Source organism: Prionailurus bengalensis, chromosome C1 (assembly GCF_016509475.1).
Source record: "Prionailurus bengalensis isolate Pbe53 chromosome C1, Fcat_Pben_1.1_paternal_pri, whole genome shotgun sequence".
NCBI classification, from domain to species: Eukaryota; Metazoa; Chordata; class Mammalia; order Carnivora; family Felidae; genus Prionailurus; species Prionailurus bengalensis.
Genome location: NC_057345.1, coordinates 167,395,403 through 167,414,682, shown reverse-complemented (window position 1 = coordinate 167,414,682; position 19,280 = coordinate 167,395,403). Strand labels below are relative to the sequence as shown.

The 19,280-nt window shown below is 40.6% G+C and overlaps 1 protein-coding gene across 1 annotated transcript in view; it reads left to right on the top strand.

Annotated features, from left to right (window-relative positions):
- Positions 1 to 19,280, top strand: part of TTN (titin) — a 278,672-nt gene that overhangs the window by 237,980 nt on the left and 21,412 nt on the right. The window contains 16 exon segments of the mRNA XM_043577187.1: positions 3 to 6,692; positions 7,268 to 7,564; positions 7,662 to 8,249; positions 8,343 to 8,645; positions 8,763 to 9,059; positions 10,711 to 10,998; positions 11,110 to 11,409; positions 11,652 to 11,954; positions 12,051 to 12,356; positions 12,467 to 14,233; positions 14,551 to 14,844; positions 15,570 to 15,857; positions 15,971 to 16,270; positions 16,354 to 18,420; positions 18,517 to 18,819; positions 18,921 to 19,226. Coding sequence (XP_043433122.1) covers positions 3 to 6,692; positions 7,268 to 7,564; positions 7,662 to 8,249; positions 8,343 to 8,645; positions 8,763 to 9,059; positions 10,711 to 10,998; positions 11,110 to 11,409; positions 11,652 to 11,954; positions 12,051 to 12,356; positions 12,467 to 14,233; positions 14,551 to 14,844; positions 15,570 to 15,857; positions 15,971 to 16,270; positions 16,354 to 18,420; positions 18,517 to 18,819; positions 18,921 to 19,226 — 14,697 coding nt within the window.

Sequence of the window (19,280 nt, the reverse complement as noted above, 5' to 3'; positions counted from 1 at the left end):
ATGGGGTTCAAAGGTCAAGAACTATGTTATTGACAAACGTGAGTCAACCAGAAAAGCCTATGCTAATGTGAGTAATAAATGTGGTAAAACAAGCTTTAAAGTTGAGAATCTTACAGAAGGAGCCATTTATTACTTTAGAGTTATGGCTGAAAATGAATTTGGAGTTGGTGTTCCAGTGGAAACTGTTGATGCTGTGAAAGCTGCTGAACCTCCTTCCCCACCAGGAAAAGTTACACTCACTGATGTGTCCCAGACCAGTGCCTCGTTGATGTGGGAGAAACCTGAACATGACGGTGGTAGCAGAGTCTTGGGGTATGTTGTTGAAATGCAGCCTAAAGGAACAGAAAAATGGAGTGTTGTGGCTGAATCCAAAGTCTGTAACGCAGTTGTTACTAGTTTGAGCTCTGGACAAGAATATCAGTTCCGTGTCAAGGCTTACAACGAGAAAGGAAAAAGCGATCCAAGAGTTCTTGGTGTTCCTGTGATAGCCAAGGACTTGACTATACAGCCTAGTTTTAAGTTACCATTTAACACATACAGTGTCCAAGCTGGGGAAGATCTTAAAATTGAAATTCCAGTTATCGGCCGACCAAGACCTACAATTTCATGGGTCAAAGATGGTGAACCTCTAAAACAGACAACAAGAGTAAATGTTGAGGAAACAGCTACTTCAACTATTTTGCACATTAAAGAGAGTAACAAAGATGACTTTGGAAAATATACTATAACAGCAACAAATAGTGCAGGTACAGCGACAGAAAATCTCAGCATTATTGTTTTGGAAAAGCCTGGACCTCCAGTTGGGCCAGTTAGGTTTGATGAAGTTAGTGCAGACTTTGTGGTCATATCTTGGGAACCTCCAGCCTATACTGGTGGCTGCCAAATAAGCAACTACATTGTAGAGAAGCGAGATACAACTACCACCACTTGGCATATAGTATCAGCAACAGTTGCAAGAACAACGATAAAAGTAACCAAACTGAAAACAGGCACTGAATACCAGTTTAGAATTTTTGCAGAAAACAGGTATGGAAAAAGTGCCCCTCTGGATTCTAAACCGGTTATTGTACAATATCCATTTAAAGAACCTGGACCACCTGGAACTCCTTTTGTGACATCAATTTCAAGAGATCAAATGGTTGTGCAGTGGCATGAGCCAGTTAATGATGGAGGTAGCAAAGTTATTGGCTACCATCTTGAACAGAAAGAAAAGAACAGCATTTTATGGGTCAAATTAAATAAGACTCTCATTCAAGACACCAAATTCAAAACAACTGGGCTTGATGAAGGCCTTGAGTATGAGTTCAGAGTTTCTGCTGAAAATATTGTTGGCATTGGCAAGCCTAGCAAAGTGTCAGAATGCTTTGTCGCTCGTGATCCATGTGACCCACCTGGTCGCCCTGAAGCCATTGTTATTACAAGAAACAATGTCACACTGAAATGGAAGAAACCTGCCTATGATGGTGGTAGCAAAATAACAGGTTATATTGTAGAGAAGAAAGATCTACCTGATGGCCGCTGGATGAAAGCCAGCTTTACCAATGTATTAGAAACTGAATTTACAGTGAGTGGACTTGTAGAAGACCAAAGATATGAATTTAGAGTAATTGCAAGAAATGCAGCTGGCAACTTAAGTGAACCCTCTGAAAGCACTGGTGCCATCACTGCAAGAGATGAAATTGATGCACCAAATGCCTCGATGGATCCAAAATATAAAGATGTAATCGTTGTTCATGCAGGAGAGACTTTTGTCCTTGAAGCTGATATCCGCGGCAAACCTATACCTGATATTGTTTGGTCAAAAGATGGAAGAGAGCTTGAAGAAACAGCTGCTAGGATGGAAATTAAGTCTACTATTCAGAGAACCACTCTTGTTGTCAAAGACTGCATACGTACTGATGGAGGACAATATATTCTGAAACTCAGCAATGTTGGTGGTACAAAGTCTATCCCAATTACCGTAAAGGTACTTGACAGGCCAGGGCCCCCTGAAGGACCTCTGAAAGTTTCTGGAGTTACTGCTGAGAAATGTTACCTGGCATGGAACCCACCTTTACAAGATGGTGGTGCTAGTATTTCACATTACATCATTGAAAAGAGAGAAACAAGCAGACTCTCCTGGACCCAGGTTTCAACTGAGGTACAGGCCCTTAACTACAAAGTCACTAAACTTCTTCCTGGTAATGAGTACATTTTCCGTGTCATGGCTGTGAATAAATATGGAATTGGAGAGCCTTTGGAATCTGAGCCTGTCATAGCCTGTAATCCTTATAAACCACCAGGTCCTCCTTCACCACCTGAAGCCTCAGCAATCACCAAAGACTCTATGGTAGTAACATGGGCACGCCCAGTGGATGACGGAGGTGCTGAAATTGAGGGCTACATTCTTGAAAAACGAGATAAGGAAGGTATTAGATGGACCAAGTGCAACAAGAAAACACTAACAGATCTCCGACTCAGAGTAACTGGCCTTACCGAAGGTCATTCCTATGAGTTCAGAGTTGCTGCTGAAAATGCAGCTGGTGTGGGTGAACCTAGTGAGCCATCTGTTTTCTATCGTGCATGTGATGCTTTGTATCCACCAGGTCCACCAAGTAATCCAAAAGTAACAGATACTTCCAGATCTTCTGTCTCCCTGGCATGGAATAAGCCAATTTATGATGGTGGCGCACCTGTCAAGGGCTATGTTGTTGAGGTCAAAGAAGATGCGGCTGATGAATGGACAATTTGCACTCCACCAACAGGATTACAAGGAAAGCAGTTCACAGTGACCAAGCTTAAAGAAAATACTGAATATAACTTCCGTATTTGTGCCATCAATTCTGAAGGTGTAGGTGAACCTGCAACTATACCTGGCTCAGTTGTTGCTAAAGAGAAGCTAGAGCCACCAGAAATAGAACTTGATGCTGATCTCAGAAAGGTGGTCATTCTGCGTGCAAGTACTACTTTACGCTTATTTGTCACAATCAAAGGTCGACCAGAGCCTGAAGTTAAATGGGAAAAGGCCGAAGGCGTTCTCACTGAGAGGGCCCAGATTGAGGTGACCAGCTCGTACACAATGTTGGTAATTGATAACGTTACCAGATTTGATAGCGGTCGGTATAATCTGACACTAGAAAATAACAGTGGCTCCAAAACAGCTTTTGTTAACGTCAGAGTTCTTGACTCACCCAGTGCCCCTGTGAATTTGAATGTAAGAGAGGTAAAGAAAGACTCGGTGACGTTGTCTTGGGAACCACCACTTATTGATGGTGGGGCTAAGATTACAAACTACATTGTTGAAAAACGGGAAACTACAAGAAAAGCATATGCTACTGTTACAAACAATTGCACTAAGAATTCTTTTAAAATTGAAAATCTACAAGAAGGATGTTCTTACTACTTCCGAGTCTTGGCTTCCAATGAATACGGGATTGGTTTGCCAGCTGAAACAGCTGAACCTGTTAAAGTTTCTGAACCACCCCTCCCACCTGGAAGAGTAACTCTTGTCGATGTGACTCGTAACACAGCTACAATTAAGTGGGAGAAACCAGAAAGTGATGGTGGCAGCAAAATTACTGGTTATGTAGTTGAAATGCAGACTAAAGGGAGTGAAAAATGGAGCACCTGCACACAAGTCAAGACTCTAGAAGCAACTATATCTGGGCTAACTGCTGGAGAAGAGTATACCTTCAGGGTAGCTGCAGTTAATGAAAAGGGACGAAGTGATCCAAGACAACTTGGAGTGCCAGTAATTGCAAGGGATATTGAAATAAAGCCCTCAGTTGAGCTTCCTTTCAATACTTTCAATGTAAAGGCTAGAGACCAACTTAAGATTGATGTTCCATTTAAAGGAAGACCTCAAGCTACTGTAAGCTGGAAAAAAGATGGTCAGATTCTTAAAGAAACCACAAGGGTCAATGTTTCTTCTTCAAAGACTGTAACATCACTATCTATTAAGGAAGCTTCAAGGGAAGATGTTGGAACTTATGAATTATGTGTTTCAAACAGTGCTGGATCCATAACAGTTCCTATTACTGTAATTGTCCTTGACAGACCAGGACCTCCAGGACCTGTACATATTGATGAAGTTAGCTGTGACAATGTAACAATTTCTTGGACTCCTCCAGACTATGACGGTGGCTGCCAAATTAGCAATTACATCGTTGAAAAGAGAGAAACCACTTCTACAACATGGCACACAGTCTCACAAGCAGTTGCAAGAACATCCATTAAAATAGTTCGTCTGACAACGGGAAGTGAGTATCAGTTCCGTGTTTGTGCAGAAAACCGCTATGGCAAGAGTTCCTACAGTGAATCTTCACCTGTTGTTGCAGAGTATCCATTCAGCCCCCCAGGTCCTCCTGGTACTCCTAAAGTTGTACATGCCACAAAATCTACCATGGTTGTAACCTGGCAAGTGCCAGTAAATGATGGAGGAAGTCAAGTAATTGGCTATCACCTTGAATATAAAGAGAGAAGCAGTATTCTTTGGTCAAAAGCAAATAAAATCCTCATCACTGATACTCAAATGAAAGTCTCTGGCCTTGATGAAGGACTGATGTATGAGTATCGTGTATATGCTGAGAATATTGCTGGAATTGGTAAATGCAGTAAGTCTTGTGAGCCAGTCCCTGCAAGAGATCCTTGTGACCCTCCTGGACAACCTGAAGTCACAAATATCACAAGAAAATCAGTGTCACTTAAATGGTCTAAACCACATTATGATGGTGGAGCTAAGATCACAGGATACATTGTCGAACGTAGAGAACTACCTGATGGCCGGTGGCTGAAGTGCAATTTTACTAACATACAAGAAACATACTTTGAAGTAACTGAACTTACTGAAGATCAGCGTTATGAATTCCGGGTTTTTGCAAAGAATGCTGCTGACTCCATTAGTGAACCATCTGAATCCACTGGACCTATTACAGTTAAAGACGATGTTGAGGCTCCAAAAATTATGATGGATGTCAAGTTCCGAGATGTTATTGTTGTCAAAGCTGGAGAGGTCCTTAAGATACATGCAGACATTGCAGGGCGACCTCTGCCAGTAATTTCCTGGGCCAAGGATGGTGTAGAAATTGAAGAAAGAGCAAGAACAGAAATTGTCTCAACGGACTATGATACTCTGTTAACAGTGAAAGACTGTGTCAGACGAGACACTGGGCAGTATGTACTAACACTAAAGAATGTTGCAGGAACTCGGTCTATGGCAATTAATTGCAAGGTACTTGATAAGCCTGGCCCACCAGCAGGACCACTTGAAATAACTGGCCTCACAGCTGAGAAATGCTCTCTTTCCTGGGGACCGCCCCAAGAAAATGGTGGCGCAGACATCGACTATTACATTGTAGAAAAACGTGAAACGAGCCGCCTCGCATGGACAATATGTGAAGGAGAATTAAGGACAACATCCTGTAAAGTAACCAAGTTACTCAAAGGCAATGAATACATCTTTAGAGTAACAGGCGTTAATAAATATGGTGTTGGTGAGTCCCTAGAGAGTGTGGCAGTAAAGGCACTAGATCCATTTACAGTTCCAAGTCCACCCACATCTTTGGAAATTACGTCTGTGACCAAAGAGTTCATGACACTTTGCTGGTCAAGACCTGAGAGTGATGGAGGCAGTGAAATCTCTGGATATATAATTGAAAGGCGAGAGAAAAACAGCCTACGATGGGTGCGTGTAAACAAAAAACCAGTTTATGATCTGAGAGTGAAATCAACTGGACTTCGGGAAGGATGTGAATATGAGTACCGGGTTTATGCAGAAAATGCTGCTGGCCTGAGCCTTCCAAGTGAACCCTCTCCCTTAATTCGGGCAGAAGATCCAGTGTTCTTACCATCTCCTCCATCCAAACCCAGAATTGTGGACTCAGGCAAGACAAATATAACTATTAGCTGGGTTAAGCCCTTGTTTGATGGTGGGGCCCCAGTAACTGGATACACTGTAGAATACAAAAAATCTGATGAGACTGAATGGGAAACTGCCATTCAGAACTTAAGAGGCACAGAATATACCATAGGTGGACTAACAACAGGAGCTGAATATGTTTTCAGAGTAAGATCTATCAATAAGGTTGGTGCTAGTGATCCCAGTGATAGCTCTGATCCCCAAATAGCAAAAGAAAGAGAAGAAGAACCTGTATTTGAACTTGACAGTGAAATGAAGAAGACCTTGATTGTCAAGGCTGGTTCCTCATTTACCATGACTGTACCTTTCCGAGGAAGGCCAGTACCTAGTGTCTCGTGGAGTAAGCCAGACACTGACCTCCGCACTAGAGCTTATATTGATTCCACAGACTCTCGCACATCACTTACTATTGAAAATGCCAACAGAAGTGATTCTGGAAAATACACGTTAACAATTCAGAATATTTTGAACGCTGCTTCACTGACTTTAGTTGTCAAAGTTTTAGATTCTCCTGGTCCTCCGGCCAATATTACTGTACATGATATAACCAAAGAGTCTGCAGTGTTATCCTGGGATGTTCCAGAAAACGATGGTGGAGCACCAGTGAAGAATTACCACATAGAAAAACGTGAGGCCAGTAAGAAAGCATGGGTCTCTGTGACCAACAACTGTAACCGCCTCTCCTACAAAGTTACCAACTTACAAGAAGGGGCAATTTACTACTTCCGAGTCTCTGGAGAAAATGAGTTTGGTGTTGGTGTACCAGCAGAAACAAAAGAAGGAGTAAAAATAACAGGTATGTTTTAAGAACAAAGAACATCTTATATCTATATTAATTTTCCTAGAACATGATGAATCATTCTAATTAGTCTCAATTTTAAAGGCTTTTAGTTCACACCTCAACAATTCATACTATAGCACAGCATGAAATCTCTAATACAAAAAGTTTTTTTTGTTGATAAATTGCAGAAACTTACATAGCTGGAATTGGAAAATATATATTGAATTTAAGTATAACTGAATTTGACTGCACATATATAGTATGTGTGTGCCTAAATCTTACAAGATTTTTCATCTTATTCCTCACTTTTATACCCATGATAAATTTGGGATGCATTTTACCATTTAATCTAGTCATTTGACACTTAATTTGAATTTGACTCCAATGACATATCCTGACATGTAATGACCAAAGCTTGGGGAAGTTTTGCTTGGCCCAGAAGCTAAACTGGTCATATGAAAAGAGAGACTCAAATCAAAGATTAAGTATGTAGCCTTCATTTAAAATTTTTCTTTGACAATGCAGAAAGAACACATATAAGGGGAGGAATGTTGTAATAATCCCTTTATTTTGATGTTTTACTTTCTTAGAAAAACCAAGCCCACCTGAAAAACTTGGAGTAACAGGTGTATCCAAAGATAGTGTTTCCCTGACCTGGTTGAAGCCAGAACACGACGGTGGAAGCAGAATTGTACACTATGTCGTTGAAGCGCTAGAAAAGGGACAGAAAAATTGGGTTAAATGCGCAGTGGTGAAATCAACCCATCATGTTGTTTCTGGTCTGAGGGAGAATTCTGAATACTTTTTCCGGGTGTTTGCTGAAAATCAAGCTGGTCTGAGTGACCCCAGAGAGCTTCTGCTTCCTGTTCTTATTAAGGAACAACTGGGTATGTCTAATTTTATGTAAAAGCAAAATTTGAAATGGTTTATATTAATTTTTAGAAACTCTTTTTCACCTTCATCTGACATATTCTTATCTTTCAGAACCACCTGAAATTGATATGAAGAATTTCCCAAGTCATACTGTATATGTTAGAGCTGGTTCAAACCTTAAAGTCGACATTCCTATTTCTGGAAAACCACTGCCCAAAGTGACCTTATCAAGAGATGGTGTCCCCCTGAAAGCAACCATGAGGTTTAACACTGAAATTACTGCTGAGAACCTGACCATCAATCTCAAAGAAAGCGTTACTGCTGATGCTGGAAGATACGAGATCACTGCCGCCAATGCCAGCGGAACAACAAAAGCTTTCATTAACATCATTGTGTTGGATAGGCCTGGTCCCCCTACTGGCCCTGTTGTTATTAGCAATATAACAGAAGAAAGCGTGACTCTCAAATGGGAGCCACCTAAGTATGATGGTGGAAGTCAAGTTACCAACTACATTGTACTCAAGAGAGAGACAAGTACTGCAGTATGGACTGAAGTGTCTGCAACGGTTGCAAGGACCATGATTAAAGTCATGAAACTGACCACAGGAGAAGAATACCAATTCCGCGTCAAGGCAGAAAATCGCTTTGGCATCAGTGATCACATAGATTCAGCTTGTGTGATTGTCAAATTACCATACAGTAAGTTGTTGAACTTTTCAAAGATCCCAGGTTTTCATTTACATAAGTGTTTTAAATATCTGTACTAACCTAAGGGATTCCTGTCTTTTGTAGCAACACCTGGACCACCATCTACACCATGGGTCACTAATGTTACTCGGGAAAGCATCACCGTGGGCTGGCATGAACCAGTGTCCAATGGAGGCAGTGCAGTTATAGGCTACCACCTGGAAATGAAAGACAGAAACAGTATTTTGTGGCAGAAAGCCAACAAATTGGTCATCCGCACAACTCACTTCAAAGTCACAACGATCAGTGCTGGACTTATTTATGAATTTAGGGTATATGCAGAAAATGCTGCTGGTGTTGGAAAACCCAGCCATCCTTCTGAACCAGTCCTAGCCATTGATGCCTGTGGTATGTATTTTTCATAAGAAGGACAATTCTGACTACTTAAAAATGAAAATCTTATTTCTGAAAAGCAAAATAATGTTGACATAAGTTCCACTGATTTGCTTTCTCTTATTTCCTTAGAACCCCCAAGAAATGTCCGTATCACTGATATTTCCAAAAACTCTGTCCACCTTTCATGGCAACAACCAGCTTTCGATGGAGGAAGCAAGATTACAGGCTATATTGTTGAGAGACGAGACCTTCCAGATGGCAGATGGACCAAGGCCAGCTTCACCAATGTTATCGAGACTCAATTCACTGTCTCTGGCTTGACTCAGAATTCCCAGTATGAATTCCGGGTCTTTGCTAGGAATGCCGTTGGTTCTGTCAGCAATCCATCTGAGGTTGTAGGCCCCATTACGTGCATTGATTCTTATGGTAAGCATTTTTAGAACTTTTAATCCCAATAGCATTTTAACCCAATATCTTTCCTTGCTTTTTCTGGTTCTAATCTATAGAATAACTTTGACTATGCACCTTAATTAGATATTTGAAGAAATTATATGAACTAGCTGAGAATCTCAGGAAAATTCCTTAATCTCTCCTGGTCTCTTGACCTAACTGTAAAATGTGAGATTTGGACTACAGGATATCTAAAGTCCTTTGCAACTTCAACATTTTAGAATTCTTTGATTGTATTTATGAGTTGGCACTTTCCCTTTTTTTCTATTTTAAAACAAAACCATGGTTGAGTGCTCAGATAATTTTCATCTTACATAAATGAAAGACTAAACAGAGGCATTAATGATAGTATTAACAGCAGCTAACATATACTGGGTGCTTTCATGAATTCTCTCCCCTAATTCTAACAGCCCTAACATTATCCCATTTTACAGAAGAGAAACTGAGGTTTAGAGTGCTTATATGTAACTTCCCCAACATCAAGCAGCTCATCAGTGTAGAGTGGGAATTCAAAGAGACAGACTCCAGAACTCTGTCTACATTGCTGTCATTACAAAATACACACACTTGACCATTATAGAAGATAAAGAACAGATTCAACTCAACAGTGGTTTCAAAATTAAAATTTCATGAGGGTTATGTACCCTATGATACTCTTTTTAAAAGTTCCGTGTGTTCAAGGAGTCTCTATGGTGTCTCGGCATAAGTATCCACGCCTGTCCTCATGCTGAGAACCTCAAGGCTGCTCTTTATGAATCAGGCTTTGTGAACACTGTTGTGAGACTGTGAAGCAAGTCAAATTTATTCTCAAATTTAGTTTCTCAAAAGTCCTAAGCTTCTAACCAGCCTGGCAGAAAATCTGTCCAGTGAAATACTCTGTGAGTAATGAATTCAGACTTCAAGAGTCAGACATGAACAATCCACACTTGGATATCAGTGAACTGGGAAGAGAAAATAACAAGAATAGGAGATAGAGGAAAAGAAAGGAGAATCTGAAGTGAAAGAAAATGGATAATACAACTTCTATAGGGATGTTCTCACTACCATATCCCATTTTATCCTTAGAATTAAATACCTGATAGACTTTAAAATACATTTCAAAGGCATTGAAGTCCTTGTGCAATTAGTGTGTCATTGGAGGGCAGAGCTTCCTTACAACCTTTCTTCCTCATCTGGGATAGAACTATGGCTTGTAAAGTTTTACTGTTTAAAATAATAGGTAAATATGGGGTGCCTGGGTGGCTCAGTTGGTTAAGCACCCGACTTCGGCTCAGGTCATGATCTCACAGTCTGTGAGTTCGAGCCTCACGTCGGGCTCTGTGCTGACAGCTTGGAGACTGGAGCCTGCTTCCGATTCTGTGTCTCCCTCTCTTTCTGCCCCTCCCCTGCTCATGCTCTGTCCACCTCAAAAATAAAACATTAAAACATTATTAAAACATTATTTAAAAATAAAACAAAAACATTAAAAACAAAAAATTTAAAATAATAGGTAAATAAAATTAGAACTACCATATAAAAAAAAAAGTACTATATTACTTAATAAAGGCCAATGGCCGTACTTTGAAGTTGCAATTATTTTTTCCATCCTTGTGATCCTTTAAATATTTCTCATCTCTTTCTCTTGCAGGTGGACCTGTAATTGATTTGCCTCTAGAATATACAGAAGTTGTCAAATATAGAGCAGGTACATCTGTGAAGCTCAGAGCTGGCATTTCTGGGAAACCTGAGCCTACAATTGAGTGGTACAAAGATGATAAAGAGTTACAAACCAATGCACTGGTGTGTGTTGAAAATACCACTGACCTTGCATCTATACTCATAAAAGATGCAAATCGCCTTAATAGTGGAATCTATGAATTAAAACTAAGGAATGCCATGGGCTCAGCCTCAGCCACCATCAGAGTACAGATCCTTGGTAGGTGCTGATTATAGGACAACATCATATTTTATTATCTAAAACTTAGCAATTTTAAATGAGTAGTCTTCTAAAAAGTATTGACATATTGTTTCATTCTTTCATTAACAGACAAACCAGGACCTCCAGGTGGACCAATTGAATTCAAGACGGTCACTGCTGAAAAGATAACTCTTCTCTGGCGCCCGCCAGCAGATGATGGCGGTGCAAAAATCACTCACTACATCGTGGAAAAACGTGAGACAAGCCGCGTTGTGTGGTCTATGGTGTCCGAAAATTTGGAAGAGTGCATCATTACAACCACCAAAATTATCAAAGGAAATGAATACATCTTCCGGGTTCGAGCCGTGAACAAATATGGAATTGGCGATCCACTGGAATCTGATCCAGTGGTAGCAAAGAATGCATTTGGTGAGACATAATTTCATTAGGAAACTGAAATCAAATGCTTGAATATTTTACAAATAAACTATTCTGCTAGTTTGTGAATATGTTTTCTTAGAATGATTTTGATTTTCTTTTATCTCACATCTCCCCTCATTATCATCCTTTTCAAAAGGTGGAAAGTATAATAAGTAAAACTACTATTCTTGAAAATGAATTTATCAGTGGTGTTGATCCTTCAAACTCCTTTTCCTTTTCTTTTTAAATAGTTACTCCTGGACCTCCAGGCGTACCAGAGGTGACACAGATTACCAAGAATTCAATGACTGTTGTCTGGAGCAGGCCAATTGCTGATGGTGGTAGTGAAGTGAGTGGCTATTTCCTTGAGAAAAGAGACAAGAAAAGCCTAGGATGGTTTAAAGTCCTAAAGGAGACTATCCGTGACACCAGAGAGAAAGTGACGGGACTCACAGAAAACAATGACTACCAATACCGAGTTTGTGCTGTAAATGCTGCTGGTCAGGGTCCATTTTCTGAACCATCTGACTTCTACAAAGCTGCTGATCCTATTGGTAAGTGCTCATAAATGCCGCATCTTCGCTGTGTCTCTTTGAGGTCACTAAAATGTACATGATTGTGTAATATGGTATTATGAATGGTCATTCCAGACCCTCCAGGCCCACCAGCTAAGATAAGAATTGCAGATTCAACCAAATCGTCCATCACTCTTGGCTGGAGTAAACCTGTCTACGATGGAGGCAGTGCTGTTACCGGATATGTTGTTGCGATGAGACAAGGAGAGGAAGAGGAATGGACTGTTGTCTCTACCAAGGGAGAGGTCAGAACTACAGAATATGTGGTATCTAACCTGAAACCTGGAGTCAACTACTACTTCCAGGTATCTGCTATAAACTGTGCTGGACAAGGAGAACCTATAGAAATGACTGAACCTGTTCAAGCTAAAGATATACTTGGTATGTACCTACTGGTATGGTTGTGTGTTTATTTTTATTAGAGTGCTGATAAGAAATCATTCATTTTCTTGCTTTAAAATTCAAAACATATGTCCATTTTGTTTCTACAGAGGAACCAGAGATCGACCTAGATGTGGCTCTCAGAACCTCTGTTATAGCTAAAGCCGGTGAAGATGTACATGTGTTGATTCCCTTTAAAGGCAGACCTCCACCTACTGTCACGTGGAGAAAAGATGAGAAGAATCTGGGCAGTGATGCCAGATACAACATTCAAAACACTGATTCATCTTCATTACTAATTATTCCTCAAGTCACTCGCAACGATACAGGAAAATATATTCTTACAATTGAAAATGGTGTTGGTCAACCAAAGTCTTCGACTGTGAGTGTTAAAGTGCTTGATACACCAGCTGCCTGCCAGAAACTACAGGTTAAACATGTTTCTCGAGGCACAGTCACTTTGTTCTGGGATCCTCCTCTCATTGATGGAGGATCTCCCATAATTAATTATATCATTGAAAAGAGAGATGCCACCAAGAGAACATGGTCTTCAGTGTCACACAAATGTTCTAGTACATCCTTTAAGATAACAGATTTGTCAGAGAAAACTCCATTCTTCTTCAGAGTTCTTGCAGAAAATGAAATTGGAATTGGGGAACCCTGTGACACTACAGAGCCGGTGAAGGCTGCTGAAGTACCAGCTCCTATACGTGATCTCTCAATGAAAGACTCCACAAAGACATCTGTTACCCTGCATTGGACCAAGCCTGACTTTGATGGTGGTAGTGTCATCACAGAATATGTTGTGGAAAGAAAAGGTAAAGGTGAACAAATATGGTCACATGCTGGTATAAGTAAGACCTGTGAAATTGAAGTTGGCCAACTTAAGGAACATTCAGTGCTGGAATTCAGAGTGTCTGCCAAAAATGAGAAAGGACTGAGTGATTCTGTCACTATTGGGCCAATTACAGTGAAAGAACTTATAATTACACCTGAAGTTGACCTGTCAGAAATCCCTGGGGCACAAGTCGCTGTGAGAATTGGGCATAATGTGCACCTGGAATTACCTTATAAAGGAAAACCCAAACCATCCATCAGTTGGCTGAAAGATGGTTTGCCATTGAAAGAAAGCGAGTATGTTCGTTACAGTAAAACCGAAAACAAAATTACTTTGAATATTAAGCATGTCAAGAAGGAGAATGGAGGGAAATACACCATTATTCTTGATAATGCAGTTTGTAGAAACTCATTTCCCATTACAATCATCACACTTGGCCCACCATCAAAGCCCAAAGGGCCCATTCGATTTGATGAAATCAAGGCTGACAGTGTCATCATGTCATGGGACGTGCCTGAAGATGACGGAGGAGGAGAAATCACTTGTTACAGCATTGAGAAGCGGGAAGCTTCACAAACTAATTGGAAGATGGTTTGTTCAAGTGTTGCCAGGACAACTTTCAAAGTTCCTAATCTAATCAAAGATGCTGAATACCAGTTTAGAGTTAGGGCAGAAAACAGATATGGAGTCAGCCAGCCACTTGTCTCAAACATTATTGTGGCAAAACACCAGTTCAGGATTCCTGGCCCCCCAGGAAAGCCAGTTATATACAATGTGACTTCTGATGGCATGTCACTAACTTGGGATGCTCCAGCTTACGATGGTGGTTCAGCAGTTACTGGATTCCATGTTGAAAAGAAAGAAAGAAACAGCATCCTCTGGCAAAGAGTTAATACAACACCTATATCTGGAAGAGAATATAGAGCTACTGGACTAATGGAAGGCCTAGATTACCAGTTCCGTGTATATGCTGAAAATTCTGCTGGCCTAAGCTCGCCCAGTGACCCAAGCAAATTTACATTAGCTGTTTCCCCAGTAGGTAAGTAACTGAATATTATTCAAGCATATTTAATTCAGCAAGTGAATATGTCACTAACAAATAAATCACACACTGCTTTTCTTTCACGTATCACCTTCCCACATATCTTCTGATCACTAGAGTGCTGGTCAAATAAAGCAAAAGAAATGATTTTAAGTCAGTCTAATAAAATAATTTAAAGTTCTTTTTAAAGACCCATGCTACAAAAAATTGAAATTAAAATGAGTTTGAGGGATTTATTCACTTTACTTTTCTCCCATTGCTAATGAAGAATTGGTTACAGAAATGATGCATTTAATTTCCATATAATTTTTTAGACCCACCTGGCACTCCTGACTATATTGATGTTACCCGGGAAACCATCACACTTAAGTGGAATCCACCATTGCGTGATGGAGGCAGTAAGATTGTGGCCTACAGCATTGAGAAACGGCAAGAGAGCGATCGTTGGGTCAGATGCAACTTTACTGACGTCAGTGAATGTCAGTACACAGTCACAGGACTTAGTCCTGGGGATCGATATGAGTTCAGAATAATTGCAAGAAATGCTGTTGGAACCATAAGTCCGCCCTCACAGTCTTCTGGCATTATCATGACAAGAGATGAAAATGGTAAGCATTTACAACTGATTTCCAAATATGATTAAAAGCATTCACACTTTTTAAAGATACTTTTGGACCCTGGTCTGTAAAAGGGGGAGCAGGAATCTCATTTCATGCAGATTACCCAGGGTTGTTAAGTGGATGGATTAGATTTTCTACCTTTCAGATGAAGAGAAGGAAAAACAACATTGGTATCAATTCTTTTTACCATGACTATGGTTTTGCTTCATTCCCATATAAATAGCATGCAAGTGGGAATGAATTCTTAGTTTTGATTTCAGTCATTTATAATAAAGAAAAACACTCTCAAGAATAACTGTCAAGCTTTACGAAGTTACTAAAATACAATATACACCCAGCAGTACAATCAGCATTTTGCTTGAGTGCAGCTGATGACCTCTTATAGGAACTTGTTTGACTATACAGCAGCATTAGGAAGTAAGCAATCTACAAATGTTTCTTCTCCTTTTATAAGTGGCAATGCAAATTAATAACATGACAGACATAAAAAGGAGATAACCTAATAGCATGCAGATGTTCAACCCCGTAATCTAAATTCTCAATTATCAATCCTACTTTCATAATAGCCCTTGGTAACACAGGATAAACATTACCTTCTATGCTTTAGGATGGTGCTAATGAAAAACACATTTATGTTTTTATTAAGCCAAACTAACACATATCATTTCTTTTTTTTTTTTTTTTTTTTTTTTTTTTTTTTTTTTTTTTTGTAGTTCCACCAACTGTAGAGTTTGGCCCTGAGTACTTTGATGGCATCATTATTAAGTCTGGAGAGAGCCTTAGAATTAAAGCTTTGGTGCAGGGACGTCCAGTACCTCGAGTAACTTGGTTCAGAGATGGAGTAGAAATTGAAAAGAAGATGAATATGGAAATAACTGATGTCCTTGGATCCACCAGCCTTTTTGTTAGAGATGCTACCCGGGACCACAGTGGTGTATATAGTGTGGAAGCCAAAAACGCATCGGGCTCCACAAAAGCAGAAATTAAAGTTAAAGTACAAGGTACTTCTGAAATAGCTTCTTAATCTTGCCATTTACAAGTCTTGGGGTAGAGACATGCCTGGTTGCATTTTAATAGAGAAGGATAAATTAACTCTGGAAACTTTTTCTTACAGATACACCAGGAAAAGTAGTTGGGCCAATAAGATTCACCAATATTACTGGCGAGAAGATGACTCTGTGGTGGGATGCTCCTCTCAATGATGGCTGTGCTCCCATCACTCACTACATCATTGAAAAACGGGAAACCAGCAGACTTGCTTGGGCACTAATTGAAGATAATTGTCAAGCCCACAGCTATACTGCCACTAAACTAATAAGTGGCAATGAATACCAATTCCGTGTTTCTGCAGTCAACAAGTTTGGTGTTGGGAGGCCACTTGATTCTGACCCAGTGGTTGCTCAAATACAATACAGTAAGTGTCTGTTTTCACTAAGTGGTATAATGTCAAAAGATTAACTTCCAACCAAACATGTCTAATTTGTTTTCATTTCACAGCTATTCCCGATGCTCCTGGCACTCCAGAACCTAGTAATGTAACAGGCAATAGCATTACGCTGACATGGACAAGGCCAGAATCAGATGGTGGCAACGAAATTCAACATTATATCCTCGAAAGGAGAGAAAAGAAGAGCACACGATGGGTGAAAGTGATCAGCAAACGACCAATCTCTGAGACAAGATACAAAGTCACTGGTCTGATAGAGGGCAATGAGTATGAGTTCCATGTCATGGCTGAAAATGCTGCAGGAATAGGACCTGCAAGCGGTATCTCAAGACTAATCAAATGTAGAGAGCCAGTCAGCCCACCAAGTGCTCCCACTGTGGTCAAAGTGACAGATACATCCAAGACAACTGTGAGCTTAGAATGGTCTAGGCCAGTGTTTGATGGAGGCATGGAAATAATTGGATATATTATTGAAATGTGCAAAGCTGACTTGGGAGACTGGCACAAGGTAAATGCAGAGGCATGTGTGAAAACAAGATATACAGTCACTGATCTACAAGCAGGTGAAGAATACAAATTCCGGGTTAGTGCTGTCAATGGTGCCGGAAAAGGAGACAGCAGTGAAGCGACCGGTGCAATTAAAGCAGTTGACCGATTAACAGCTCCTGAGTTAGATATCGATGCGAACTTCAAGCAGACTCATGTCGTTAGAGCTGGGGCCAGTATTCGCCTCTTCATTGCCTACCAGGGTAGACCTACTCCTACAGCTGTATGGAGCAAACCTGACTCTAACCTCAGCATTCGGGCTGATATCCATACAACAGACTCCTTCAGCACCCTCACCGTGGAAAACTGCAACAGAAATGATGCAGGGAAATATACCCTCACTGTAGAAAACAATAGTGGTAGCAAGTCAATCACATTCACTGTAAAGGTGCTAGACTCTCCAGGTCCACCTGGCCCAATCACTTTCAAGGATGTGAACCGCAGATCTGTTACACTGATGTGGGATGCTCCTATCCTTGATGGTGGTGCCCGAATCCATCATTATGTGGTAGAAAAACGAGAAGCAAGTCGTCGTAGCTGGCAGGTTATCAGTGAAAAATGCACTCGTCAGATCTTCAAGGTCAGTGACCTAGCAGAAGGTGTTCCGTACTATTTCCGTGTTTCTGCAGAAAATGAGTATGGTGTAGGTGAACCCTATGAAATGCCAGAACCAATCGTAGCCACAGAACAGCCTGCTCCACCTAAGAGACTTGATATCATTGACACAAGTAAATCCTCTGCAGTCTTAGCTTGGCTTAAACCTGACCATGATGGAGGCAGCCGGATCACTGGCTACCTCCTTGAAATGAGACAAAAGGGATCTGACTTCTGGGTTGAGGCTGGTCACACCAAACAGCTGACTTACACAGTGGAGCGCCTTGTTGAGAACACTGAATATGAATTCCGTGTGAAGGCCAAAAATGACGCTGGCTACAGTGAACCCAGAGAAGCCTTCTCTTCTGTCATCATCAAGGAGCCTCAAATTGAGCCCACTGCTGATCTCACTGGAATTACTAATCAGCTCATAACTTGCAAAGCAGGAAGCACATTTACCATTGATGTCCCAATCACTGGTCGTCCTGCTCCTAAAGTAACATGGAAGCTTGAAGAAATGAGACTTAAGGACACAGATCGAGTGAGCATCACAACAACAAAGGACAGAACCACCCTGTCTGTAAAGGACAGCATGAGAGGTGACTCTGGAAGATACTTCTTGACCCTGGAAAATACAGCTGGTGTTAAAACATTTACCATCACAGTTGTGGTCATTGGAAGGCCAGGTCCAGTAACTGGCCCCATTGAGGTCTCATCTGTCTCAGCTGAGTCATGTGTCCTATCATGGGCTGAACCTAAAGATGACGGAGGCACTGACATTACTAATTACATAGTTGAAAAGCGTGAATCAGGTACAACAGCCTGGCAGCTTGTCAATTCCAGTGTCAAGCGCACTCAGATTAAAGTCACTCATCTCACAAAATACATGGAATATACTTTCCGTGTCAGTTCAGAGAACAGATTTGGTGTCAGCAAGCCTCTGGAATCAGCACCAATAGTTGCTGAGCATCCATTCGGTAAGAAAAATAAGAATATTTTGAAGTCCATTATTAAATATTTCCCTTGAATTTTATAAAACTGTATTCATATTTGATACCTTTATTTATATTTAGTCCCACCAAGTGCTCCTACAAGACCTGAAGTCTACTATGTGTCTGCCAATGCCATGTCTATTCGTTGGGAAGAACCCTACCATGATGGTGGCAGTAAAGTCATTGGCTACTGGGTTGAGAAGAAAGAACGTAACACCATTCTTTGGGTGAAAGAAAACAAAGTGCCATGCTTAGAGTGTAACTACAAAGTGACTGGTTTGGTAGAAGGACTAGAATATCAGTTCCGAACATATGCACTCAATGCTGCAGGTGTTAGCAAAGCCAGTGAGGCTTCAAGACCTATGATGGCTCAAAACCCAGTTGGTATGTATCAATATTTAAAGGGTACATTCATTTATTATCATCATTACTGGTACTAAAATTCAGAATTGTATTTTTTAACTTCATTTTTGCATCCCTTCCAGATGCACCAGGAAGACCAGAGGTGACAGATGTTACAAGATCAACAGTGTCCCTGATTTGGTCTGCCCCAGTATATGATGGAGGCAGCAAGGTTGTGGGCTACATCATTGAGCGTAAGCCAGTCAGTGAGGTTGGAGATGGTCGCTGGCTAAAGTGCAACTATACCATCGTATCTGACAATTTCTTCACTGTGACTGCTCTCAGTGAAGGAGACACTTATGAATTCCGTGTGTTGGCTAAGAATGCAGCGGGAGTAATTAGCAAAGGATCAGAATCTACAGGCCCTGTCACTTGCCGAGATGAATATGGTAAAAAAAAAAAAAAAAAAAAAAAAAAATTTTTTTTTCAATGTTCATGTTCTC